Source organism: Symphalangus syndactylus, chromosome 8 (genome assembly GCF_028878055.3).
Source record: "Symphalangus syndactylus isolate Jambi chromosome 8, NHGRI_mSymSyn1-v2.1_pri, whole genome shotgun sequence".
NCBI classification, from domain to species: Eukaryota; Metazoa; Chordata; class Mammalia; order Primates; family Hylobatidae; genus Symphalangus; species Symphalangus syndactylus.
In genome coordinates this window covers 52432921-52459568 of record NC_072430.2, presented here as the reverse complement: position 1 = coordinate 52459568, position 26648 = coordinate 52432921, and the positions used below count along the sequence as shown (strand labels likewise).

Here is a 26648-nt window from a genome sequence, read left to right as displayed (position 1 = left end):
TTCTATTGGGTCTCATTTCTTCCCTCTTTACAAGGGTTGGAATGGGTCTCATTCTTTTTTCTAGCCAATGTTCCTCGATCTCTCGCTCCTCCTTGAAGCTGTCTCTGAACAGCCAGCACCTTCCTGGGCTTCTGCATTCTTCTTGAACACTCCTTGGCTCTAGGGACACCTGCAGTCACAGCCCATATCATGGTTTGGACATTTTTAGGGCACATTCTGACACCTCATCTCACGGAGCCCCATTTCCACATGTCTTGGTAGTTGTTCTTCCAGACCTGGCTTGGATCTGTCCTTTCCCACAAAGCCACATGGATTCCTTCCATCTGTCCTTGGCCTGCCTTGCAGCCTGGCCTCTTGTTGCCAGATGCCCGGGGCGTGGGGGTGGTCTGGGTCCTCTCAGGACTCAGCTGCTCTCTTGGCAGCAAATGCACTCAGATCTCTTCACCTGGCAAAAGCTTACTCATCATTTATGACTCAGCTAAGATGTCACCTCCTCCTAGAAAGCTTCCTGGTCCCCCAGGTAGCACTAGCTACTCCTTCTGTTAGCACAGTTTATTTATTCATGTTTTTATACTAGGACTCAAGGCATTGTTTTGTGAATACTCTGTTTATATGGCCATTTTTCCTTCTGAAGTTCAAGTTCTTCAAAGACAGGGACAATGTCTTTTTCATGTGATATCCCCAGGGCCTGGCATTCATGTTGAATGAATTCCCAAACTGGAGGCAGTCTTGAACTCCCATACTGCTCATGCCTGGATTCTCTCCCTCCTTTTCTTACAGATGCCTTGTCTTGTTTTGCCTTATAGCATATAAGCTCTGAAGAGTGGAGTCTGTGTGTGACTTGTCCTAACTGCAGGGCTGCCATGATGTCTTTGTGCACAGTAGGTGCTTGGTAAACAGCTTAGGTTGGAAGATTACTAGGGTGATCTTCAAATCAGTGAGAGATTGAGGCACAAAGAGCCCACCGACTTGCTCCTGATCATGCAGTGGCTAGGCAGAGCTAGGGTAGTTTGGAGGAGTGCTGGCTGTAGTCCCTGGGCTCTTTCATACACATTCTTCTGCTTTTCCTTTTTTTGATATTCCTTGTGACTTAGAAATGGGTCCACACTAGAGCCTTTCCCAGTACCTTGCTGTTTTGTCTTATGCCCTGGCCCTCCCAGGTGTCTACCCTGCAGATGGGTTTAAAACCCAAGGACCAGTGTCAAGGATGGTTTTTGTTAATCACTTATTTGTGCTTTTGCTCTCTCAAGTTGCCTTAACTTCTGCTCTTGCTCAGTCCTGCGGTGCTCCCTGGCCCTGTTCCTCTCCAGCTCCTGGTAGTATATGCCGTCTCTCCGTGTGGATCCCAGAGGAATGCGCCCTTTCTGCTATAGCTGCGGGATTCAGACTCACTTAATACTTCATTTCTTGGCTTGACCTCCTGTTGGGTATGGGTGTCAGACTACTTTTCCTTTCCAGCTGAACTGCTGTGTGTCTGCCCTTAGAAGATCATGGTCTATATTGATGTTGAGATCATAGAAGATGGATAAACACATGGGTGGTGGGGGAAGGTTAGGTCATGCTGGTTCACCAAGGTTAACTTGTATCATTATTATTAATTTGAGATGTGGGTCAAACATGATAGGTACAAGGCAGAAAAATCTCATTGTCTTGATGCTTGCAGAACAAATAAGTGATTATCCATTATCATCATCACCACCACCACCGTTCTCGGTGGGCTTACTCTATGTCAGATGTACGGGTTACTTACTTGTATCATCTCAACCCTGGAGACAACCCAGTCAGGTTGGCACTCTTACTGTGCCTATTTTCCTCATGAGGAACTTGAAGCTTGGTGAGGTGAAGTGACTTCCCAAGGCCACATACAGCCAGGAAAAGTGGAGGGCCTGGAAATCAAATGGGGTCTGCCTGACTCCACAGCCTGTGGATGAGTTTACTGCATTTGACCTCTGTGGGCTCCACTGCATCTGTGCATATTCTCTTTTCTGCCAAGGAAGCAGAGGGACCCAATGGGGCCCCTCCACACCCACTTGGTTCCCACTGAGATTCTCCAGTGCTTTTGAACCTGAGGCAGTAGTAAAATGCAGCTTCCTCCTACCCGCCCACCCTCCTCCAGCCTAGAGGCCTCAAAAGAAGCAGCCGCTGAAATGGGGATGAGGCCGGAAAGATGGCAAATTTGCAGGGCTGGGTTCTTGCACTTTGCTGGTAGGTAGCAGCGGTCCTGTGAACCTTTTTGACCTCAAGATGAGAGAGGTGGGGCCTCTGGGAACTTTGGATCTGTCTGATTTCCAGGGGGTAATTTCTAGTAACACCTTTTAGGGCTTTCTTTGGCTGTTCCATTTTTGGGGCACATTGCATAGTGACAAGTTGTGCTGGCAGCCAAGTGACCTCTACACTGGCTGTGAACCGGAGCAATTTATAATCAACAACACTTGTCCCCATTTGGCTTTAGCATATGTTCACATGAAACTTCCTGGCAAACTGCTTTTCCTGGGACTTTTGCAGGGAGACCAGATCATCACAGCCCCTTTTCTAAACTTGGCCACTTTCCCCTTCCTCCCAGTCTCTTGTGGCTGGTCACCTAGTATGTAGCCCAGCGGGGCAGCTATGCCGTGCTCTAGCTCCCTGTCTGGGGCCAAGTGGGATGGGACTACCGGGGTGAATGAGCAGTCACCAATCCTGGCGCTTCTTGGTTGATGGGAAACTTGCTGGCAGTGACTAATGTGGAGACTCATTAGGCTAGGAGGAACTGGCTTTGGTCTTGACCTCACCCACTGTTTACCTTTCTCTTGACTGTGTGAGTGGTGAGCTTATCCAGGCACCATCTCAGAGTCCTTCCAGCAGGCATTTATTGAACACCTAATGTGCCTTGCTCTCTGGGGCTGAAGGGAAGGTATGGGAAAGAAGGCCCAGCCCACTGGGTTTTACTGTATTGTCCAGAAGAGATGCATGTACATATCAAGCCCCAAGACCAATGCTTTAAGTGATAGGGTGTTTTGAGTTCAGAGGAGTATATTACCTATTGCCACTGTAACAAATTCTGCAATCTTAGTGGCTTAAATCAACACACATTTGTTATCTTAAAGTTCTGGAGATGAGAAGTCAGACTGGGTTTGCATGGCTGGGTTCCTTCTGCAGGATCCAGGGCAGAATTTGTTTCCTTGCCCTTCCTAGCTTCCCAGGCTGCCTGTATCCTTGGCTTGTGGCCCCTTCCTCCATCTTCAAAGCCAGCAGTGTAGCATCTTCCAGTTCCCTTCTCTCTGTCCCTCTGCTTTTATTGTCCCCTTTTCCCAGCTTCTTGTCTGCTTCTGTCTGACCCTGACTCCTGCCGGATTCCTCTTATGAGGACGCTTATGATCACATCAGGCCCACCTGGCTAATCCAGATAATCTCCCATCATAAGATCCTAGATTTGATCACATATGCCTTCTATGTCCCTTTTGCTATATAAGGTGACATTCATAGGTTGAGGGTCAGGCTGTAGATATCCTTGGGCGGGGGCGTTATTCAGCTTACACTAGTGTATATGTTGGGAAATGGTTGAGGAGGCCTTTCTGAAGGAGGTGATTGCTAAATGTGTATAGGCAGAGGGTCTGGGGACACATTCCAGGTTTGAGAGACAACATGGGCACATGTTGGGGAGGTGGGGACAGGAGGGTGTGGATGAACAGCCCTCCCTCTGAGCTAGGTGCCTGGCTTTCCTTTCCTTCCAAGGCCAGGCCGAGGGAACTTTCTGGACTTCAGTTGCAGGCCCAGACTTTCTCCTGGAGTCCATGTGGGAGGGCTCCCCTGGCAACACACAATCCTTTTCCTTCCTGGCAGCTGTGGTCCTGCTGCAGGGACCCAGCCAGACTGCATGGGCCCTGCTGCTCTTAGGTGGTGGGAAAATTCATGCCCGAGGGAAAATGAATTTGAGCCAGCTGGGCTGGGTTTGGGTGGCCCAGAAACCTTGGTCACACTGTTGGCACGGCCTCTGCAGGCAGTCACGTTGCTCACATGCACACAAAGTCACTCCCCGGGGAGCCTTCTCTCGCGCTTTATTACGGTGCTCAGGGCTGCTGAATCTCCAGGAGGGATGGGAGGGGTCAGAGTGAGGAAACTGCTGGGAAAGGGGGCAAGGGTCCCCTAGGAGGGGGTCCTCCCCTCCCCCAGGAGAGCCCCTAGAGTGTGGGGAGCAGTGGGAACACACAGGCAAGAGCTGGGCCTCTGGGGACAGTTTGGGAGCCAGGTGGCACAGAGTGGTGCCGAGCTGCGGGTAAGAGCACAGCCGAGGGATTTCACCATCTTTAGTTGAGATCTTAGTTGAGAGAGATCTCTCTCTGGAAGTTCACATTGCCCCCACACTGTTTTTTCTGGAAAAGTTATAGCTTTTCTCTATTGCTTCCTTCTGGCACCCTTTTTGAAGATATTCTGAAAGTGCCGTCGTGGGGATTGTTTGGGGGAAGGACAAAAGCCGCTGGGCCACCCTGGCTTTGAGAGCCCTTGGAATATTTAGCAGATGATGTAGTTGAGGGATGAAGGCCACACAGGAGAGCTGCGCCATCGCCATCCCCGAGCGAGGACTTTCTTTCTTCCTTTCTTTTTTTGTTATTGAGATGGAGTTTCGTTCTCGTTGCTTAGGCTGGAGTGCAGTGGTGCGATCTCGGCTCACTGCAACCTCCTGGGTTCGAGCAATTCTCTTGCCTCAGTCTCCCGAGTAGCTGGGATTACAGGTGCATGCCACCACACCTGGCTAATTTTTGTATTTTTAGTAGGGATGGGGTTTCCTCATATTGATCAGGCTGGTCTCGAACTCCTGACCAAAGGTGATCTGCCCACCTTGGCCTTCCAAAGTGCTGGGATTACAGGCATGAGCCATTGCGCCTGGCCACGAGGACTTTCCCTGTGTGCAGGTGCTGTGTGGATTCCTCCCTGACTGGGGCCTTTGGAGCAGCTGCCCCTGGGGACCCTCCTTGCTCATTTTCTGCCTGGCTCCAAAGCAGCTGTGGTGTGGTGTGGCTTCTGATTCTTGAGTGTGGGGTGAAGGGCAGTGGATGAAATGATGACATCAGCCTCTGAACCAGAATGTTTTCTGGGGAGTCTCTGGTGTGCCCACCAGAGGGTTCATCCCCAAGTGTCCTCTTCCCCTCTACTACCTTGTCCTCAGCTCACTGGCCTGGGAGGGAGAGCCAGTGGGAGTGGGCTGACTCCTGGGCATTCCCCAGGACCAGAGACACAGAGTTCCAGAAGGCTCCCCATAACCCTGTGGGATGGGGGAGGAGCAGGGTCCCATTGCCTCAGTGACAGGAGACCTGAGGACAGAACACAGAGGCTGTTGTGGGTTATAAGGGTGTCCCTTTTTTCTTTCCTGTTGGGTCAGAATGGGGCATGGTGCTGAGGTGTAGTGGGGAGGGGACGGACGTGGCCCCAGTCTGCTGTGCTGAGAATCCAGGGACCTGCTGCAGCCTGCCTGCCTCTGTACCTGCAATATTCAGGGAAGCTCCTCCAGAGGACAGGTGTGGGTGGAGGAAGGGTGTGGTTTAGGCTTAAATTTAAAGAAAAAAAAAAAAGAAACCTCCCTCTCTCCCGCTCTTCTGCCCCTGGATCCTTAAAGGTGTATGTCTGAGCTGCTTCTTAGGCCCATCAAAAAGAAAGCTTGGCTGGGTATGGTGGCTCACATCTGTTAATCCCAGCACTTTAGGAGACTGAGGCAGGAGGATCGTTTGAGGTCGAGGCTGCAATGAGCTGTGATTGCACCACTGCACTCCAGCCTGGGTGACAGAGGGAGACAGGGTCTCAAAAAAAGAAAAGTCTTTGGGGACCTGATCAAAGAAGGTTTCACAAGTATAGGACTTGAGAAAGAGAGTTTTCTTTTTTCTTTTCTTTTCTTTTTTTTTTTGAGATGGAGTCTCGTGCTCTCACCCAGGCTGGAGTAGAGTGGCGTGATCTCAGCTCACTGAAACATCTGCCTTCCGGGTTCAAGCGATTCTTCTGCCTCAGCCCCCCTAGTAGCTGGGATTACAGGCGCCTGCCACTATGCCCGGCTAATTTTTGTATTTTTAGTAGAGACAGGGTTTCACCATGCTGGCCTGGTCAGTCTCGAACTCCTGACCTCAAGTGATCTGCCCACCTCTGCCTCCCACAGTGCTGGGATTACAGGAGTGAGCCATCATGCCTGGCCGAGAAAGCGAGTTTTCTAGAAGACTGATTCACTGATTGATGACTGACTGGATTGATTCATGTTGCAAGATGGAAGAGGTCATGGCTGGGGCATACTTAGGAGAACTGGAGACCCGTATCTGGTAGGATGGGGTAGGCTTGGGTACCTGGTTTGAGGATTTGATTGCTGCCTGCCTCATCACCTCCTTCTCTGGCCTCCTACTTCCCTAGCAGACAGGGTCTTCCAGGATGTGTTTGAAGACCTGAGTTCTCATCCTGGCTTGGGGGAATCTTATGGTATGGAGTGGTGCTCTTCAGGTAGGAAGGAAAGGCTGGCCTCGCCCAGGGAGCACGAGGGGAGGCACTTTAACTGTCTCTGTGGGAGTCTGAGCTACACACACATAATGGTTCCAATCCGGTGTCTTAGGGCCAGAATGCACTCCAGCTGAATGCGATGCACTCAGAATGCACTCCGATTGAGAGCGATGCCTCTTATCCGTCACCATCAAACAGTGCCTCCTGACAGTCTGCACTAGTGTCCTGCTTTGTACTCAGTGCCTCGTTTGTTCTTCATCCCTCTCTGTCTTGGGCTCTTGGTTCTTTTCCAGCAAGTCCTCCTGCCCAGGAGAGAGAGAGTCTTGTGATCTTGGGTCTCCTGGTCACTACAGGGCTTCTCTCGTCATCCAAAAAGTTTATAGTCCAATTCTGGTGACCTCATGCTTTCTCCCTTTTCCTTTCTGCTTACCCATGACCTGTGATCCTTTGACCGGGGATCTGTATTTTACCATATTGTTCCAGCCGGAGAGTGAATGGCCAAAGGTCACATAGTAGCAGGTCCAAAAACTGCCTTAAGGAATCTTGACTCAGTCCTTCCGAGTGTCATGTCATAAGCCCCAATCCTTCAGGTCTTCATATGTCCCCTGCAGCTTATGCTGAAGCAAAGCCATGGCAGCCAGGTCTGTGACCAGTCCTTTGCTTATGGCCCTGGCTGGTGTATAGTCCGTTAGGGAGGCAGTGGGCAGGAGAGCATGAACTCTAGAGCCTCAGTGCCTGAGTTCAAGTCTAGGCTCTACCACTTACTACTTCTGTGGCCTCCAGTGCCTGCATGTATAAAATGAGGGTAGTAATAGAACCCACCTTCTGGAGTTGTTGCAAGGGGTTAGGCACTTTACTATGTACATAGCGCTTAGAGTATTTTAGCGGTTGGCTGTTATGCTTTGTTTTAGCCTTAGGAGATATGAGCTTAGTTTGCAGACAGGTAGCCTATGATCAATCAGAGAGAAAACTTCTCCAAGTAGAAAAGACATATTAGTTTCTGGGTTTGAAGTGTGCTTATGTTGCTATCCTCTTGCAGTGGGATCCCCAAAGAGGGACCCTCAAAAGGTCCCTTTTAGAGACAAATCTCCCTAATTGTGTGTGTGTTGGGGTAGGGGTGGGGCTGTGAGTAATCTTTTGCTTTAAGGCTGTGAACTGGCTGGCTGTGAAATCCATTTGGGAGTGGGGCCGTTTCCATTTAGCTTCCCCAGAGAAGCCGACTGACCCCAGATGTGATCTGGGAAAGGTCTTAGGCTGTAAATCCCTGCCCCTTTGTTCCCTGCTGGGATGGTGGTGGTGGGTGGGTGGGGTGCCTGACTGCAGTGCGCTTTGAAGGACGTCAGAGTGCCACAGGGCTGGGGGTTAAGGGCTGGGGTGGAGCTTGGGTTTTTGTCTGTCGGTGCTGGAATGACATGGTGTTGCCCTGCCTGCTGGTTCTGTAAAAGGCATAGCTGATTAATTGTAAAGGCCGTTTTGAGGAGGGAGGAAAAAGCAGCAGCCCTACAATTCCCAGGGGGCTCTCCTCTGAGCAGCTCAAAGAGCTTTACCAAAATGATCCTGCTAATTAGCCCTCCTGGCATTGCATTGCGCTGTGGAGGGGAGCAGTGGGCTGTCACTGAGTCCCCATCTGCAAGTCGAGAGGCTCATACAGAGCCCTTTGGAGGTGACCCCCTCCAGTGAGACACAGTGACAAAGTGCTGTGCTCCAGAGCATCCTGGCCAGTTTAGTAGGCAGGTGGTAAGTAGGTCTTGAGGCGCTTGATCTGTACGTCAGTAAAAGCATCAATTTGTTCACCATTGTTGTTCGTTTGTTAAATTGGCCCTTAAGACCCCTGCTTTTTAGTAACTAATGGTGTAGGGCAGAGGGTCTCAAACTAGTCACACTGTCTCAGGCGAGTGCTACAGTAGGAGAAACCTGGGAGGTAGTAAGAGAACACAGAAAGAGTTCCCCAGGTTTGGGGGATGTTGGAAGGTTCCTGGAGGGGGTGGCGTCTAATCGGAGACCTAAAGATTGGATGTAAATTACATAGGTTGGGGGATGGTACCATATGGGGTGGATGGGGACGAGATAACGCCGAGGCAGAGAGAACATTTGCAAAAGCCGGAGACCCAGGGGTGTTGCTTTCCAGGTTCAGGCAGAGGCACAGAAAACCAGGGGCCAGTGCCAAGGTTTCCCAGAATAATGGCAGCTTCTAGATTCTTCTCTTTGTAGCTCAAGCCTCTGCCCTTTGGTCATGTCTGGGGTCTAGTTACTTCTGAGCGCTAGAGCTAGGGGTAGAAGACTCGGGTCAGTAGGGGTGACAGGGATGCCCAGGAACTTACTGTTTTCCTGTGAAATAGCAATGAAATGTGTACTCTGGAAAGTGGCATTGGTGAGCTCTTTGGGGTGGGCATGGGTTTTGCATGGGTGTCCCTGTCCTTCCCGAAGGCTACAGCCTGAAGTAGTCTGGCCACTCCACCCTTCCGTCCCCTGGCTGCTCCAGGTGGGCCTGCCTGTGAGCCACACCATCTGCTTAGGGAATAAAGTCCACCTGAGGCTCTGTTTGCCTCACCTGAGTGCAGTTTACTGCTTTCTCTGCTGCCCCCACCCAGCTGTGCCAACGGGAGCTTACAGAGACTCACTGATGGCTCAGCCCTGGGGAATTTCCTGGGGCCTGGGATGAGTCAGAGGCAGCCTGTACCAGGTGCTGGGGTGGGGCTGTGGAGCCGGGGGATAATGCTGGCTCAGCCAGTCAGTATCCAGAAAGTTTGAGGTTCGTGGTGAAGCCGCTGGTGCCCCTGAGGTTTTGCAATCTTAGGGGAGAATATTACACCTGGTAGGTGTCTTGTCTTAACATTGTAAGAACCAGATCTTTGCCCATCCCTGTACAGTGACCCCAGCACAGGCCACAGACAGGTGGGCACTTGAGAAGTTCTTCTTGACAACTGCCATTATTATCACCATATTGATGGTGTATGGAGCACGTACCCTGTGCCAGGCATCATGCTCAGAGCTTTACGAACAGCAGGTGGCTTCATCTGGGAGGACACAGCCATGGGGTAGGCTGTATCCATCCTCATTTTACAGGTGAGGAGCTGAGGCTCTGAGGGACTAAGTACTGCGCCCCAGCAGTGGGGCTGGCCTGTGAATTCCTTAGAGGGTACCTGGACCACTGTGCTGGCAGGTGGACTTGGGCACCCTCATCAGTGCTCCTAGAGTCTGAGAGCAGGGCTCTTCTTGGGATTCAGTTTTGTTTTGTTAATTGTGTTAAATGTAAATACACATAACAAAATTTACCATCTTCACCATTTTAAGTGCACAGTTCAGTGACAGTAGGCACATTCATATCATTGTGCAACTGTCATCACTGTCTATCCACAGAAGCTTTTCATCTTCTAAAACTGAACTCTGGACCCACTAAACAATACCTTCCCACCCCACCTGCCCCCACCGCTGGCAACCGTCCCTCTGTTCTGTTTCTGTGGGCATTCAGAGGTTGACCCTTCATCTGTCTGTCTTGTTGCAGAATCTCCCTGGGGTGCCCTCCCCAGGCAGCAATGCCAGGATGCCTGTGTCCACCTCCCTCCACCAGGATGGCAGCCAGGAGCGGCCGGTGAGCCTGACCTCTACCACCTCCTCGTCGGGCTCCTCCCGTGACAGTCGCAGTGCCATGGAGGAACCCAGCGGCTCTGAGCCTCCCGCCGAGAATGGGGCAGGCTCCCCGAGAGGCCGGCATCTCCCCAACAGCAACAACAACTCCAGCAGCTGGTTGAACGTGAAGGGGCCCCTCTCCCCGTTCAACAGCCGGGCAGCGGCAGGGCCTGCGCACCACAAGCTCAGCTACCTGGGCCGAGTGGTGCGGGAGATTGTGGAGACAGAGCGCTTGTATGTGCAGGACCTGCGCAGCATCGTGGAGGTGCGTGTCGGGGGCCCTGTGGCACAGCTTTCTAGCAGAAGCCTGTTTCACCCTGGGAGGGAAGCTCTCAAAAGACCCGCTTCCCATAAAGTAGTTGGAGGACTGGGGTCTCCCACCCTCACTGACTGCACTGTGAAAGCTGTTGACCCCTCAGGCTTCCCTAGGACCTTGGGCCAGATCAGTAGCTTGGGCCGGCAGGAGTGAGCATCGTTGATAGGGAGGGTGGATCCCCAGCCTGCCTGGGAAGATGGCTCTAGAGAGCCTGTGCCACAGAGACCGAATGGAGTGAAGACATGGGCTCTGGGCCTGGCCCCATGCATCCCCTGCCCTGTTGTTTCCTGGCCGTGTGGAGCCTCAGGTTCCTTCTCTGTAAGACGAAGCAACACCTACCTTGCAGGGCCACTGTAGGTGAAGGGCACGGAAGGGCAGCTGTGTAGCTTCCACTGAGGAAGCCCTCTGCCCCACTGGCTCGGGGCGTGGATTAGTTTCCTAGGGCTGCCTTAACAAATGAGCACACACTGAGTGGTTTAAAACAGCAAATGTATTCTCACTCAGCTCAGGAGGCCAGAAGTCCAAAAATCAAGGTGTTGGCTGGGTTGGCTCCCTCCAAAGCCTCTGAGGGAGTAGGTGTTCTATGCCTGTCATCTAGCTTCCAGGGTCCTGGCAGTCTTTGACATCGTTGGCCTGGAGATGCGGCCCAGCACCTTCCCGTCACCTTTTTCTTTGTGTCCCTCTTTGTCCTCCCTCTCCTCTTATAAGGATAGCAGCCACTGGATTTGGGGCCCACCCTAAATCCTATCTGAAGTCATCTTGAGATCCTTACCTAATGGCATCCACAAAGACCTTATTTCCAAATAAAGTCACATTCTGGGGTTCCAAGTGGACATGAATTTTGGGGTAGAAGCTGTCTCACAGTAGGCAATGTCTGTGAAGTGGTGTCACAGCAGGGCCGAAACGAGGTGTGGCTAGGGAAGGTAGTGGGCAGGGTTGTGCCGGGGGCCAGGTTCTGACCACCTCCCTCCACGCAGGACTACCTCTTGAAGATCATTGACACACCTGGGCTGCTGAAGCCAGAACAGGTCAGCGCCCTCTTTGGGAACATAGAAAACATCTACGCACTGAACAGGTGTGTGAATGGGCCTGACACTCACCATGTTCTGCCTGCGAGGCCCACCTCAGGGCCTAGGGAGGAACCCTGGATGTCCCTGGTCTCATGGGCCTGTGACATGTGGGCCTGGGGCCTGATCTCTGAGGACAGGGAAGGGTGGTCCATCTCTGTGCCCTGGGCTGATGTGCTTTCTCTCAAGGGCAGACGGGGAGATAATTTGAGGGTGTGTGCATATTGGGTCCAGCCTGAGCCGGTGCCCCCTCAGGGGGCTGCTGGGCCCTTCCTTGCACACTGATTCTCTTCCCTGTGGGTGGCTTCTCCATCCTTCTCATCTTCATTTTCCATTTGCACATCTCTTAATTTCTTATCCTCCTTTCCACTGACCCCAAGGGCTCCCTGGAGATGATCTGACCTATTAGTGGATTGCACAACCGAGGCAAGACTCATGTGGGAAGCCAAATAAGGCCTGGCCAGGGGCTGTGTCAGGGCAAAGGGCATGGGTCTGCTGCCTGGGGCCACAGACTCCCCAGGGAAAGTGCACTGCTCTGGAGGGGCAGGGCTTGAGGGAACAGCGGTGCTAGGACAGCAAGATTCGTTTCCCAGGCCCCTTAAGATGGGCAGAGGGAGCTCTGGCTGTGTAAGCTAGAGAAGTCTGGGAGGGCAGGGTGCAGGGAGGACTTAGGCCAATGGTGAGGGGTTGGGAAAAGAGGAGGAGCATAGAGGGAGGAGGCAGGCAGCAGTGTTTCTAGGGGTGCCAGGACTCACCTGTCTCTCCCCATGTCCCACATCTTGGGTGCCCTGGCTCCTTTGCTAGTCCTCATTCTCTCTCTTTCACCCTTTAATCCTCTGCTTTTGTGTGTTTGACTCCTTCTGCCTGCAGAGGAGCTGTGTCCTCCCGAGGTGGGTATGGGGGTCCCCCCTTCCTCTCCCGCTTGCTGAGCCTGTAGGTCTCCTGACTTCCTGCTTTGTGGCTGCTTTGTGCTGGATACTTTCTGTGGTTGCTGCCTGGGGCAGGACTCCCTCTGAGGCTAGAAGCCCCAGTTCTTTAGCAAAGCAATAGGGCTGGCTGTCAGTCAGGGTTCGGGAGGTTGGGGAGGGGGCAGTGAGGGGCATTGTCCTCTGCAGAGGGTACAGTGGCTGCTCTTCCCTCACCCAGCCAGCTCCTCAGAGACCTGGACAGCTGCAATAGTGACCCCGTGGCTGTGGCCAGCTGCTTTGTGGAAAGGGTAAGAAGGGCTGGGCCCTTGCCTCTGTCCTACCTTGCTGAGAGCTCAGAGAGACAAGAACTGCCAGCATAAGAGGACATCTGAGTCCTGGGGATCCCTTTCCAGGGAAAGTGCTGGGTGCTCTGTCTTGAATGAGAAGAGTGTTCTGAGGGGAGCCAGGGCTGTTGGGTGGATGGGGTGTCCTTGACAAATAGGTATAAAGATGGCTCTGTAGGCATTTGGGAACAGAGGACAGAGGATGCTCTGGGGGCCAGGGGCCTATCTGGTACCACCATCTTTACAGTCAAATGAGAATCTCCCTGAAATCACCATTTTTGATCTCTTCTTAGAGCCAAGAGTTTGATATCTACACCCAGTATTGCAACAATTACCCCAAGTGAGTAATTGGGGTGAGAGGGAAGGCAGAGCCATCTGGTGAGTCCAGAGCCCACCACTTCCTCATCCAGGCCTTCCTCAGGTGGTGACTGGCCCTTCTCCCACTCCCAGCTCCGTGGCCGCCCTGACGGAATGCATGCGGGACAAGCAGCAGGCCAAATTCTTTCGGGACCGGCAGGAGCTGCTACAGCACTCACTGCCCTTGGGCTCCTACCTGCTGAAGCCAGTCCAGCGCATCCTCAAGTACCACCTGCTGCTCCAGGTAGCCCCTTGGTCCTCCCAAGCACCTGAGGCCTGGGGAGGGCAGGGCCTTTGAGTCAGGGGTACCTAAGCCTCTATCTTCTGTGCAGGAAATTGCCAAGCATTTTGATGAAGAAGAGGATGGCTTTGAGGTGGTGGAGGATGCCATTGACACCATGACCTGTGTGGCCTGGTACATCAACGACATGAAGAGGAGGCATGAGCACGCAGTCCGGCTCCAGGTGCTCTGGGGCTGGGAGGCTGGGGGAGGGGCAGGGCTGGGTGGGCCAGGCTTCGGCTAGGAAGAGGGACTGTGGCCACCCTGCTGGGATGAGCTGGGCAGTGGCATTGGGGGAGCCTTTGTGGCACGGTTTGCAGAGCCTCCTAAGGCCCCAGTGGCCTGACTCTAGGGGTTGGGGCCCTTCTGCTGCAGGAGATTCAGTCACTCCTCATCAACTGGAAGGGGCCCGACCTGACCACCTACGGGGAGCTTGTCCTGGAGGGCACGTTCCGCGTGCATCGCGTGCGCAATGAAAGGACCTTTTTCCTCTTTGACAAAACACTGCTTATCACCAAGAAGCGGGGCGATCACTTTGTCTACAAGGGCAACATCCCGGTAACCAGGCCCTGCCCCATCTCCTCCGCCATCTTCTCTCCTTCCCAAAGGATCTGGGCTCCCCTTCTTGTCTGCTTCTTGGGGCTGCAGCACCACCCTTCTGAGATCACCCTCCCTGCTTCCCCAGGCTGTCAACCTTGTGCTTGACTGTCCTTTCCCTCTGCCCCTAGTGCTCCTCCCTGATGCTGATCGAAAGCACCAGAGACTCCCTGTGCTTCACCGTCACCCACTACAAGCACAGCAAGCAGCAGTACAGCATCCAGGTGAGGGGAAGGTGGGGCTCAGGGGCTAGGGAACAAGATGCCCAGGGGACACGTGCGTGGGACTCCTGGCTCCTCTGCTCACCTAGCTGCCCCAAGCCCCAGTGTCTCCATCTGTAAGGCAGGGATCATTGCAGGTACCTCTCAGGGTCAAAGTGAGGAGTCAGGTTAACCTCACAGAGGCCCCAGCATGGCCCCACTTTTTCTCCCTGGGTGGAAGCACTGTCCATGCTAGACAGCTTCAGGCCTGTAATGATAACCCCTGGGTCCCTTTCCCTTGGGTCCTCCCAGGCCAAGACAGTGGAGGAGAAACGGAACTGGACTCACCACATCAAGAGGCTCATCCTAGAGAACCACCATGCCACCATTCCCCAGAAGGTGAGTTCCCCTAGCTCCTGACTGGGTGCAGGGAGAATATGCTCCTCTGAGCCAGCTCTGCAAGGTCCACTGGGGGCTCACCTTCTGGATTTGGGCTCCAGTGGACAGTGAGTGTCAGTACAGCAGATGCTCCGGGCCTTGGTGCAGCACTGCAGGGTGTCCTCGTACAGCAACAGTAGGTCCTATGGGCAGGGAAGGCCGGCACATGGTAAGGTAATAACCAGGCGCATTTCCTTCCCCTTCAGGCCAAGGAAGCCATCTTGGAAATGGATTCCTATTGTAAGTGTGCCCTTTTCTGCCTGTTTTGTCCCTAATTGTGCACATTGCTAGGTCAGGCTGCATCCTGGGGAAGCTTTACCTGATAATTTTATTCTAGGAGCAGGGAGGACGGGGGCCTCCTGTTAAGGGCTGGGGGGTGAACTACATGATTAAGGATGCTCTCCTGCTGAGTGGTGGGACTCTCGGTGCCTGAAGCTCCCAGCTGGAAGATGGAGGGCGCTCTGGAGGCTCCTGGCCCTGGAGCTGGGTGGGTGTAGAGGTCTGGCTGGGTATGGACAGGGTCTAGGGTAGGCCAAGGCCAACTGGGAATCAAAAGCTTGATCGTCTCTCTCCTGGGTGCAGATCCCAATCGATACCGCTACAGCCCAGAGCGGCTGAAGAAGGCTTGGTCCTCCCAGGATGAGGTGTCCTCCCATGTGCGCCAGGGGCGCCGGCAATCTGGTAAGAGAAGGGCTGTGGAGGCAAGAGGCCTCTCCCTCACACCCTTGCCCAGACTGGGGACCGTCTGCGGCAGTGTCCAGGGCTGTGGCACTCACCTCTGCAGAAACCCTGGGAAAGGCTAGAGCGGGGCTGGACACACACCTGGGCTCATCCTCTCTGTGTGCTGGCGCTCCCCACACCAGGTACCCCTGGACCCTCGTTGCCTACCAGGTCTGGAGCCCACCTTTTTCTTACTTTTTTCTTTCTTTCTTTTTTTTTTTTTTTTTGAGAGATGGACTCTTGCTCTGTCGCCCAGGCTGGAGTGCAGTGGTTCGATCTCGGCTCACTGCAACCTCTGCCTCCTGGGTTCAAGCGATTCTCCTGCCTCAGCTTCCCAAGTAGCTGGGACTACAAGCGTGCACCACCACACCCAGCTAATTTTTGTATTTTTTAGTAGAGATGGGGTTTCACTATATGTTGGCCAGGCTAGTTTCGAACTCCTGGCCTCAGGTGATCCGCCCGTCTCGGCCTCCCAAAGTACTGGGATTATAGGTGTGAGCCACTGCACCCGTCCAGCCCACCTTTTTCAAGGCCCTAGGAATACTTGCTTACTTGGGCCTTGGCACCCCTTCTTAGCCCCCTCCCTCCTTTGCCTCTTGGGAATACCAACACCAAGTCATTCAAGAGTGACACTTGGACATCGCGGATGGCCCCAGCCCAGTCCTGGAACAACCGAGCAGAAGCAGGACCCGGGGAAAACGAGTTCAGTGGCACCAAACCCAGACAGGAAATATTTACTTTGGGTCTCAGGAAAAAGTTCCATTTTCCTCTCTTGAGTTTTCTTCCATTCCTGGACTTGCTAGGGTGTGCTCGGATTATTGGAATGAATCGTCTATTTGAAAAGAGAAAACCTTGCTTTTATTCTTAACTCCGTGGTGATGAGTGTGTATGTTTTCTACATTGGTTTTTTCGTTGCTATTTAGTGCGAGGCCCAAGGACAGGTCTGGCTTAAGCCAGGTGTCTGCCAAACATATACCCAAGGTGGGAGTTGGGGTGAGAGTTGTCTTTAAGACCCCGGGAGAGAAGGATTCTAAAGTGACTGAGAGCGGTGTCCTGGCTTGGGTTCACAAGTGTGTTGGGTTTTGATTGGTGATGACCTGTGGGTCCCCCGAATGTGTGTGGATTGACATGTGGGTGTTAGCCTTCTAGAAGGTGAAGCAGTGGCTTATAGAAGGCTTTTGTGGTTTTATGTTGTTGGTATTGCTCTGGGTGGATCTTGAGCCCTAGGCCACCTTGCTATGCTTGCAAAAGTTTTATGGTTTTTATAGTTAAAAGCTCCACATGAGGATGTTGCTTTCTTCTCTCTAGCCCTCTTTCTTTTCTCTTCTCTTTTTTCTTCTCCTGTAATTCTCTCCTTGTCCTCCTCAACTTGCCGTACCTTAAAATTCGAAGCTTCTAGCCCATTGATGTGTTCAGCAAGTGATAATGTTGGTGGTAGTGATAGCTCTATCCTAGCGTTAGCATCGAAACCTTAGCTATGGATGTACAACTCTGAATATACTTAAAGCCATTGAATTGTACACTCTAAATAGGTGAATTCTATGTGAATTATATTTCAATAAAGCTGTTACAAAAAACCCCCAAACTTTAGGTGTCCAGGGCACTCAGGAAATGAGCCATTTTAAAGAGCTGAAGTTTCCACATGGCTGAGATTTTTAGCCTGTAAATACTAAGAGTTGGATTTTTTTTCAAAAAATATTCAAAATATGTTTTAACTGTTATGAAATAGCCAGCCAGCCTCCCTCCCTCTCTCCCTCCCTCCCTTCCTTCCTTCTGTCCCTGTCGCCCAGGCTGGAGTGCAGTGCAGTGGCACCATCTGTACTCACTGCAACCTCTTCCTCCTGGGTTCAAGTGATTCTCCTGCCTCAGCTGCCCAAGTAGCTGGGATTACAGGCATGCACCACCACGCCCAGCCGGGTTTTTTTTTTTTTTTTTTGTATTTTTAGTAGAAACAGGGTTTCACCATGTTGGTCAGGCTGGTCTCGAACTCCTGACCTCAAGTGATCCGCCCGCCTTGGCCTCCCAGAGTGCTGGGATTACAGGCATGAGCCACCCCGCCCGGCTAAAATAGACATCTTTCTAAAGCATGTTTTGTGCTCTGGAGCCTTTTAAAACAGAAGGTGCTGCCCACCGTTGAACCTTTCCTTTTCTGGAGTTAATGCTACAGCATCACTTAGGGTGTGTGAACTGCCAGATGCTTGAGGGGCCCAGAGGCTGTGGGTTGCCATAGAGACAGCCTGCGTTTGGCGTGTCGTGCCCCTCTTCATGGTTCTTCTGTAACACTGAAGTGTTTGTTCTCATCGGTCTAAGCATGTTTGTCTGTAGTAGCCCTTCTTTCCCTCCTGTCTGTTAGAAAGCGATCGTTCAGGCCAGGCGTGGTGGCTCACTCCTGTAAACCTAGCACGTTGGGAGGACGAGGTGGGAGGATCACTTGAGGCCAGGAGTTCAAGACCAGCCTGGACAACATAGTGAGGCCTTGTCGCTACAAAATTAAAAAATTAGCTAGGCTGGTGGTGTGCACCTATAGTCCTAGTTACTCTGGAGGCTGAGGTGGGAGGATCACTTGAGCCTGGAAGGCAGAGGTTGCAGTGAATGGATATCATGCCCCTGCACCCACCCAGCCTGGATGACAGATGAGACCTTGTTGCAAAAAAAAAAAAAAAAAGAAAACAATCTATTGAACTTGTGGGAACTGTAGACACAAAAAGATCAAGAAAGTCACTAGGGAGGGACTTGGGCCACATGCAGGCACTTTACTGCCTGGGTTCAGCCATCCACCCTGACTTCCTTAAGGTTTTTTCTGCTTCTGCTTCCCACTCAGAGAGCTGAGATGAGCCGACAAGTATATTCTATTGATAATTAAGGTCTATTGTTTAAATTATGTGTCACTTATTAAATATTCTTGATAAGTTTTAAAATGAAAGAATAGAACATTTCTACTTTTCACTTTAAAAACAATTAGGAATTTACTTACATTGATACGGATAGTGTATGTATGTTGTGTGTGTCAGCAGAAAAGAGGTTCTTCAATAGGCCTGCCTGCTGAGGAACAGCAAGATACCTTGGTAGACTTTCCTTCTGACTCCAGGTGTGTAGCAAATCATTGCGATCCCTGAGCCTCCCACTTATCGCCAGCTGGGCAAGGATATGGATAGGCGAAGGCCGAGGTTCTTTAGAACTGGAGCTTGAGACAAGGTCCTCTTATTCCTGCCCTCCAGTCTCAGGTGTATCCCCAAAAAGGCTGGGGTACAAGGTGATGACACCATTGGCCTAATGGATGTGTTTTGTATCCTGTCCCCAGAGCCTGGTCACTCTCCGTACAGCCGGGCAACTCTCCCCAGTGGGCAGCGAGGCTTCGTGATGCCAGGCCTTAAGGGCCGTAGAAAGTTGGGTGCGACCTCTGCTTTCCTGCTGGGATGCTGTGAGGGGCTTGGCAGCTGGTGTAGCTGATGCGCTGATATGCTCATTGCCAGGGACGCAAGGGGCTTGAGGTGGAGCCAGGGACCTCTGGAGATGTTGCTAGTTGGTCTGAAGGGGGCAGCATGGAACTCAGTCCCCTCCCTATGGCTCCTGCGCGAGGGCCCTGGGCCAGGTGCGCTAATGCATTGCATCATGGGTGGTACTGCTCCAGCAGGGCTGGTAGTCACAGTGGGGGTCCTGGAGATGGATGGGCCCGCCTCCCTGTCCGTAGGTGCAAGGGGGCTCAGCGACACTGTGGAAGGCAGCTTCCCTGGGGCCTATGACTGCAGGGGGCCAAGCCAGAGTGGACTTTGAGCTGGTGATGGGCCGGTGGCGCTGTGAGCTTGGGACCCAGCCAGGCACAGCAGTTTCCTGGCCCGCGCTGACTCTGCTCATGCTTTCCTCCTCAGAGCCAACCAAACACCTGCTCAGGCAACTCAACGAGAAAGGTGAGTGTGTGAGGTGGCCAGCCATTCCCAGTGAGCGGGGGAGGAGGAGGGGAAGCAGCCGACAACCTGGGGTGTGACCTGAGGGTGGGGGATTGTCAGAATAGTGTAGAGGGAACTCTGCCTCCATTCCCCCCTGGAAGAGGGCCTCGCCCCTGGCTGGCTGAGGAGAGGGGCTGGAGCTCTCCCCCATGCACAGGCCTCATGCCCTTTCCTCCGGAAACAATGAGAGCCGAGCAACAGGCACAGACCTGTGCTGCTCTGTGGCCCCTGGGCCCCTGCTCTGTCAGTCATTCTTTTGAAAGCCCAGGAGACTAGGTGAGGATTCTGGGAGCAGGAGCCCCCAGTGAGGCCTTCCCCAGAGGGCTGTCCAGAGGTCTTTTTCCTGCTTACTGATCTCTTCCCCTCCCCTGCCCCTCGCCCGTGTGCTGGGGGACCCGGTGGTGACGTCTGCAGCCCGAGCAGCAGGAATGAAGGTAAAGGCCAGTGGGAGGAGGGGACTGGCTGACAGAGGAGGGTGGGACTGCCCAGGTCAGCCCCCAGCCCCTTCAGCCCTCATTGTCTTCATTCATTCAACAAATGCCTACTAAGCACCCACTGTGTACCAGGCTGTGTGGCATAGGGCCACAGAGATGAATAAGACATGGGCCTTGCCCTGGGGGCCCTTCTGCACCCTCTTCCTAGAACAGCACCCTGCTGGGGGCCTGCCCAGTGTGGACCTGCTCAGATTTCCCTCTCTCTAGGGTAGACAGGCAGGCCTGTTTGGGTTCTGAATTTTTGACCAGGTCCCAGCCTTTCCACCATGAGAACACCCGCCTCTCCCTGGACCCCAGTGGAGACCTGAGTTGGGCATCTAGGTGTGGCTTTCTGTGTGAAGGCTCCCCACCCGCAGCTGCCTGCAGGAGGACGGGAGGTTGCCCAAGAGGCTGGTCACGAGGGGGTCTTGTGCTCTGAACAGCATGCAGGCAGTGCTGGAACCCTCCTGGACTTTGGGCAGCCCTCCCGTATTCGGGGCCTGCAGCCAGAGGCTGAAGGGGCTACCCAGGAGGAGGAAGAGGAGGAGGTGGTGGAGGAGGAGGAGGAGGAGGAAGAGCAGGCCTTTCAGGTCTCTCTGGAGGACCTGACAGGGCATGAAGGCAACGAGGAGGGGGCTGGGCCGGAGCCCCCAGGCTCAGAGGAGGAGGAGGAGGAGCAGGAGGAGAGCCTGGCGGTGGCGGAGCAGGTAGCCGACTTTGCCAGCTCCCTGCTGGCCGCCCTCCACTGCTGGCACTATCGGGCCAACGCTTTACTTTTCTCCCGGGGCGCTATGGTGAGGTGTCTCTTCAATCTCCCCTCCTCCTTGCATGCTCCCTGGGATGTGCATGCCCACCCGAGGGCCCTCTCTGCTGCCCTCCTCACCCCACCCTGCCCTGGTTTTACTCCTCCCTTCAGCACTTAACACCCTCGCTCGCTGTCACACCCTGGTGAGCCCCTGGCATGCTCTGTTCCAGTACTGGGCACTAATCAATATAACGCCCAACAAGCATGACAAGTGGGGTGGGGCGGTGGGGGCAGGGAGAAGCTAGCACACAGTGGGGCTGGAAAGGTCAAGTCCACTTTGGAGGGACAGAAAAGTGGGCTGAGGTTTTTTGAAGCTGCATGCCTGACAAGGCTTTCTGCAGCCCCAGGCCTGGCAGTTCAGGTTGGCTCTGGAATGGCTCAGGTCCAAGACTGGGTCTCAGCTCAGCCCAGCCCCTTGGGGCGTGGGAGGCGCTGCCCGTGTTGGGATGCAGAAGGGATCAGCTTCCAGTTGTCTTGGAGTTGATGACTGACCTCTACCTCTGCAGGGAAAGGGGCGCAGGGAGTCTGAAAGCTCCAGGAGCAGCAGAAGGCCCAGTGGCCGGTCTCCAACCGGTACTGAGAAGCGCATGAGCTTCGAGTCCATTTCTTCCCTGCCAGAGGTGAGCGACCAGCAGGTGGGATGGGGATAGTAGGAAGAACTTGGGAGTCCAGATTTTCAAGTCTGCAAATAGGGCTTTCAGGCATAGGCTCTCCCACTGGGCCCATGGGAACAGAGATTCCTCACCTCCCAGGACTCTCAGCCCTGCATGAAGCCTGTTTGGCCTAGAGTATATGGTTTGGTGAGCAGACCACCCCTTTCTGTGAATTAGAAAAAGGCTCCCCTTTGGGCAGATGTAGTCCCATGTCAAGGGCACACAGCTAGTGGAAATGAACCAGGTATTAGGCTGCCTTGGTTAGGCCACCTTCTATGGGTTATAAGGCCCTGTCCCTGCCAGCATGCCAGACATTGAAATCACACCTGTGGTCACCTGGGCAAAGGGTAGAGAACTGATATCTGTTGGACACCTCGTCTGTAACTGATGTGCTATTTCTTCCTTCTCTTCCCACAACAGCTCTAGAAGGAAAAGGGCTCTGAGTGGTTGATGATGTGCCTAACACTGAGCAGCTTCTGAGGGGCGGGGCTGAGGTCAGACCTGGGTCTGGGACTCAGAGGCCCACTCTCCTCCTCGTGCTGCCCTATGCTGTCTGTGGGTTGTGGGAAGCAGCATCCTTTACTTTCCCAAAGTTATAAGGGAAAGATCGTGAGCTATGGCCTGGACCCCATGTTGGACCCCACAGCCAGGACTGAGAAGCCTGGATGATAGTGGATAGGAATGTAGCATGATGTCTTAGCTTGAGCTGCTGTAACAGAATCCCTTACTGCTGCAGTAATCCCTTACTGCTGCAAAATACCTTACAGTTTTGGAGGCTGGAAATTCTAAGGTCAAGATGCCAGCAGACCCTGGTGAGGGCTCGCCCTCTGCTTCGTAGATGGTGGCTTCTTGCTGTATCCTCACATGGCAAAGGGGCAAGGAAGCTCCCTTGAGCCTCGTTGGTAAGGGATCTGACCCCATTCATGAGGATGGAGCCCTCATGACCTAATTTCCCAAATGCCCCCCTTCTCATTCCCATCACACTGGGTGTTAGCCTCCACATGGCAATTTTAGAGATACACAGACATTCAGAGTAGAGCAAATGGGGGTGTCCAATAATAATACAATGAGAACCACCCATTACAAAGTTTAAAAGAAGCAGATGAAATTAATTTTAGTAGTATATTTTATTTAACCCAATGTATACAGAGTATTATTCTAACATGTAATCAACATAAAAAGTTACTGATATGTTTTATCCCCTTTTTTTATACAGAATCTTTGCAATCTGGTGTGTATTTTATCCCAAGAGCAGGTTTCCATTTGGCCTAACCCCATTTCAGATGCTCAGAAAGCCACAGTGGCTGGTGGCTCCCTTGTTGAACAGTGCAAGTCTAGATCATGGGTCTTGCTCTGCAGATTCTGAACTAGAACAGAAGGAATTATGTCTGATCTTAGAATTTAGTGTTTGCTCTTATCTCCCTAAAGACCGCTCTGGAAAGCTGCGTATGTCAGCAGTTTTGTGGTTCAAATTACCTTCAAGGTGGTCAAGAGGGAATTTTCAAGTTTGCTTTCTTCCTTGCCCATTTCCTGGGTATATGCAGTTGGCATATGCTGTTGTGCTGGGAGGAGCCACATTCCTGGTCCTCATTCTCTGACGGGATTCTAGCATGTGGCTGTGTTGCTCTCTAGACCCTAATCCACATGGGAGGTCCTGTCCCCTGAGGAAAATGAAATGGCCTCTCATGTTGCGCGGGTCTGCGTTTGAACCCTAGAACCTCCAAGTGAGGAGCCTCTAGGGCTTTGGGGAGCTGCCTCACCATCAGCCATGCTGGTTCCATGACGCTGTGAGAACCAGCCCTTGGGAACCTGGGGCCATCCCCAACCCACTGTTGTGTGTTCCCACCTTGTCCCTGTAGTTCCTAGGATGGCTGCCATCAAGGTGTTGCCATCCTGTCCCATTTGCATTCTTACTGTTTTCCTTGGTTTTGAGGACATGGGCCCAGCACCCCCGCTGTAGGGTGACTAAAGGACACAGTCATGTTCCTCTAAGGACGCATCACCTACTCCTAAGTCGTGCTCATTCTGATTGCCTTGGGTCCTAAACTGCAGGTCCCTGTCATTGGGCCTTGAGCAGGCCATGCTGTCTCCTTGTTCCCTGGGTCTCATGAAGGAGGCTTTTTACTCATGTGAGCCTTTTCTGCTATGTTTCAGGTGGAGCCGGACCCTGAGGCTGGGAGCGAGCAAGAGGTATTTGCTGCTGTGGAAGGGCCCAATGCCGAGGAGATGCCTTCAGACACAGAATCTCCAGAAGTCCTGGAGACACAGCTTGATGCCCACCAGGGCCTTCTGGGGATGGACCCCCCGGGTGACATGGTGGACTACGTGGCGGCTGAGAGCACTGAGGACCTTAAGGCCCTGAGCAGTGAGGAGGAAGAAGAAATGGGGGGTGCCACCCAGGAGCCTGAGAGCCTTCTGCCATCCTCCGTGCTGGACCAGGCCAGTGTCATTGCGGAGCGATTTGTCAGCAGCTTCTCTCGGCGGAGCAGTGTGGCACAGGAGGACGGCAAGTCCAGTGGCTTTGGAAGCCCGCGGCTGGTCAGCCGGAGCAGCAGCGTGCTCAGCCTGGAGGGCAGCGAGAAGGGCCTGGCCCGGCATGGCAGTGCCACAGACTCCTTCAGCTGTCAGCTCTCCCCAGAAGTGGACATCAGTGTGGGGGTGGCCACAGAGAACAGCCCTTCTGTCAATGGGATGGAGCCCCCAAGCCCAGGCTGCCCAGTAGAGCCCGACTGGTCTTCCTGCAAGAAGGAATCAGCGCTCTCCTCCCGAGACCGGCTGTTGCTAGACAAGATTAAGAACTATTATGAAAACGCAGAACACCACGATGCAGGCTTCAGCGTCCGTCGCCGGGAGAGCCTCTCCTACATCCCCAAAGGACTGGTAAGAAACTCCGTCTCCAGGTTCAACAGCCTTCCCCGGCCAGACCCAGAGCCAGTACCTCCAGTGGGGCGCAAGAGACAGGTGGGCTCCCGGCCGACTTCGTGGGCCCTGTTTGAGCTCCCAGGACCAAGCCATGTGGGCAAAGGGGACCCACCTCCCATCTCAGATGCTGAATTCCGCCCGTCTTCAGAAATTGTGAAGATCTGGGAGGGAATGGAGTCTTCCGGGGGGAGCCCTGGGAAGGGGCCAGGCCAGGGCCAGGCCAATGGCTTCGACCTGCATGAGCCACTCTTCATCCTGGAGGAGCATGAGCTGGGAGCCATCACAGAGGAGTCGGCCACTGCCTCCCCGGAAAGCTCCTCTCCCACTGAGGGGCGCAGCCCGGCCCACCTGGCCTGGGAGCTGAAAGAGCTGGTGAAGGAGCTGAGCAGCAGTACCCAGGGGGAGCTGGTGGCCCCACTGCACCCCCGCATCGTGCAGCTCTCCCACGTAATGGACAGCCACGTGAGCGAGCGCGTCAAGAACAAGGTCTACCAGCTGGCCCGCCAGTACAGCCTCCGGATCAAGAGCAACAAGCCAGTGATGGCCAGGCCACCACTGCAGTGGGAAAAGGCGGCCCCTGAGAGGGATGGGAAGAGCCCCACTGTGCCCTGTCTACAGGACGAGGCTGGAGAGCCATTAGGTGGCAAAGGTATGACAGGAGCGGCAAGTGGGCCCTTCCCCAAGTCTAGGGATTGAAGAGCCAATAAGGAGCCACTTGGCTCCTCGGGGAAAGTGACCTCTAAGGAGGCTCTACCAAAGGGAGAAGCTGGACCCTGGGCACTAAGGGCACAGGGTGAGCCCTGGCAGCCAGTCCAGTGCTCTGAGGCCAAGCTTGCTCTCCTGGTTAAGCCCTTTTGATGCCCTCTGCGCTGGCCCTTCCCATCCAGCAGAGGCTTCTGGAGGAAGCATGGCCCCAGGCCCCTCCTTTAGAAGGATGGGAGCAGAAGCTCTCCCCTCTTCCTTTGACTCCTGACCCCTTTCCACTGCCTTTTCTTCATTCTTCCCATGGCCCTTCACGAAAGGGGCTGTGGATGGTAAGTGAGATTTCTCCCATCACACCTAAAACCCCAACAACCAGCCTTGCCTGGAAAGTGAGTTGGGGCCTGCTCAGAGCACCCCCTTGCAGCTCTGCCCTCCTGCCCCATGCTTCAGGCAGCTTGCTCTCTCCTCACAGGTAAGAGGAAGCCGGTGCTGTCTCTATCCGACTATGAGCAGCTGATGGCCCAGGAGCACAGCCCTCCCAAGCCCTCCTCGGCTGGGGAGATGTCACCACAGCGTTTCTCCTTCAACCCGTCTGCTGTCAGCCAGAGGATCACCTCGCCTGGGGGCCGGCCCTCCGCCCGGAGCCCCCTCAGCCCCACAGAGACCTTCAGCTGGCCCGACGTCCGCGAGCTCTGCTCCAAGTATGCCTCCCGCGATGAGGCACGCCGAGCAGGGGGTGGCCGGCCCCGTGGCCCACCCGTCAACAGGAGCCACTCGGTGCCAGAGAACATGGTAGAGCCACCTCTGTCGGGCAGGGTGGGCCGCTGCCGCAGCCTGAGCACCAAGAGGGGCCGGGGAGGCGGAGAGGCTGCCCGATCCCCTGGGCCTCTGCCCCAGAGCAAGCCGGACGGAGGTGAGACCCTGTATGTCACTGCAGACCTCACCCTGGAGGACAACCGGCGGGTGATTGTCATGGAGAAGGGACCCCTTCCCAGCCCCACTGCAGGGCTGGAGGAGAGCAGTGGCCAGGGACCAAGCTCGCCAGTGGCCCTGCTGGGGCAGGTCCAGGACTTCCAGCAGTCTGCAGAGTGCCAGCCAAAGGAAGAGGGTCCCAGGGACTCAGCAGACCTGAGCCAGCAGGGCAGAGTGAGAAACCTTAGAGAGAAGTTCCAGGCCTTGAACTCTGTCGGTTGATGCTGACTCCTGGGGGAGGGAGGAGTCATGTTGGAGGTTGGGGAAGAACCTGGGCATCCTTCCCCTCAAGCCTGGGCTCATGGAGCCCCTGCCCAGGGCCCTCGGGTGGGCAGAAAGTGCATCCCCTCTGCCCTTCAGGAAGGATGCTCCCATGTGCAGGGGCCTCCTGCCTGTGCCATCCACTGGGGCTCGAGACAACTTCCCACTCACCTGTGAGACCGGTGTGGCTGCTTCCCTTGTAAATAGTTGTTCTCTGGTAAGAAGCCAAATATTTAAGCTCACTTCTTCCCAGAGAGAGCAAGCTCTGCTCAGGCCTCCAGCGCTGGCTGGCTACGGCCACAGCCAGACAGAGGAGCCCACCCCCAGGAGACTCAGGCAGTGGCCTGGAGAGGCTTTGTTCTGTAACGGTGCCTTTTCTTAGGGTCCAGGCGGGAATGAAGCCAATAATTTATTGCTTTCCATTCTGTGGTATGATGTGCGCATGCGTGAGTGTGTGGCCCCTGTTTATTCCCCTCCTGTCAAGAATGAAGTGGATTCAGTTCAGGTACTTTTGAGGGTTGTTGTGCTGACCCTGTGGTTGTCGCTGATGTACACACATTTCATTATTTGCCAATGGTGCAATAACCACTGCTGACCAACCCA

The 26648-nt window shown here is 53.9% G+C and overlaps 1 protein-coding gene across 4 annotated transcripts in view; it reads left to right on the top strand.

Moving 5' to 3' along the window:
* Positions 1-26648, top strand: part of PLEKHG3 (pleckstrin homology and RhoGEF domain containing G3) — a 42572-nt gene extending 15924 nt beyond the window's left edge. For 2 of the 4 annotated variants that reach the window (XM_055289105.2, XM_055289104.2), the window contains exons 2-18: positions 9959-10348; positions 11377-11474; positions 12613-12682; positions 13012-13058; positions 13169-13319; positions 13408-13539; positions 13731-13913; positions 14084-14176; positions 14465-14551; positions 14797-14830; positions 15173-15271; positions 19180-19218; positions 19672-19691; positions 20174-20524; positions 21042-21155; positions 23343-24759; positions 25285-26648. In XM_055289105.2, the coding sequence (XP_055145080.1) occupies positions 9998-10348; positions 11377-11474; positions 12613-12682; positions 13012-13058; positions 13169-13319; positions 13408-13539; positions 13731-13913; positions 14084-14176; positions 14465-14551; positions 14797-14830; positions 15173-15271; positions 19180-19218; positions 19672-19691; positions 20174-20524; positions 21042-21155; positions 23343-24759; positions 25285-26006 (4008 nt within the window). In that variant the 5' untranslated portion in view covers positions 9959-9997 and the 3' untranslated portion in view covers positions 26007-26648. The remainder of the gene's footprint in view (positions 1-9958; positions 10349-11376; positions 11475-12612; positions 12683-13011; positions 13059-13168; positions 13320-13407; positions 13540-13730; positions 13914-14083; positions 14177-14464; positions 14552-14796; positions 14831-15172; positions 15272-19179; positions 19219-19671; positions 19692-20173; positions 20525-21041; positions 21156-23342; positions 24760-25284) is intronic. The other 2 variants (XM_055289107.2, XM_055289106.2) reach the window with 1 other exon arrangement.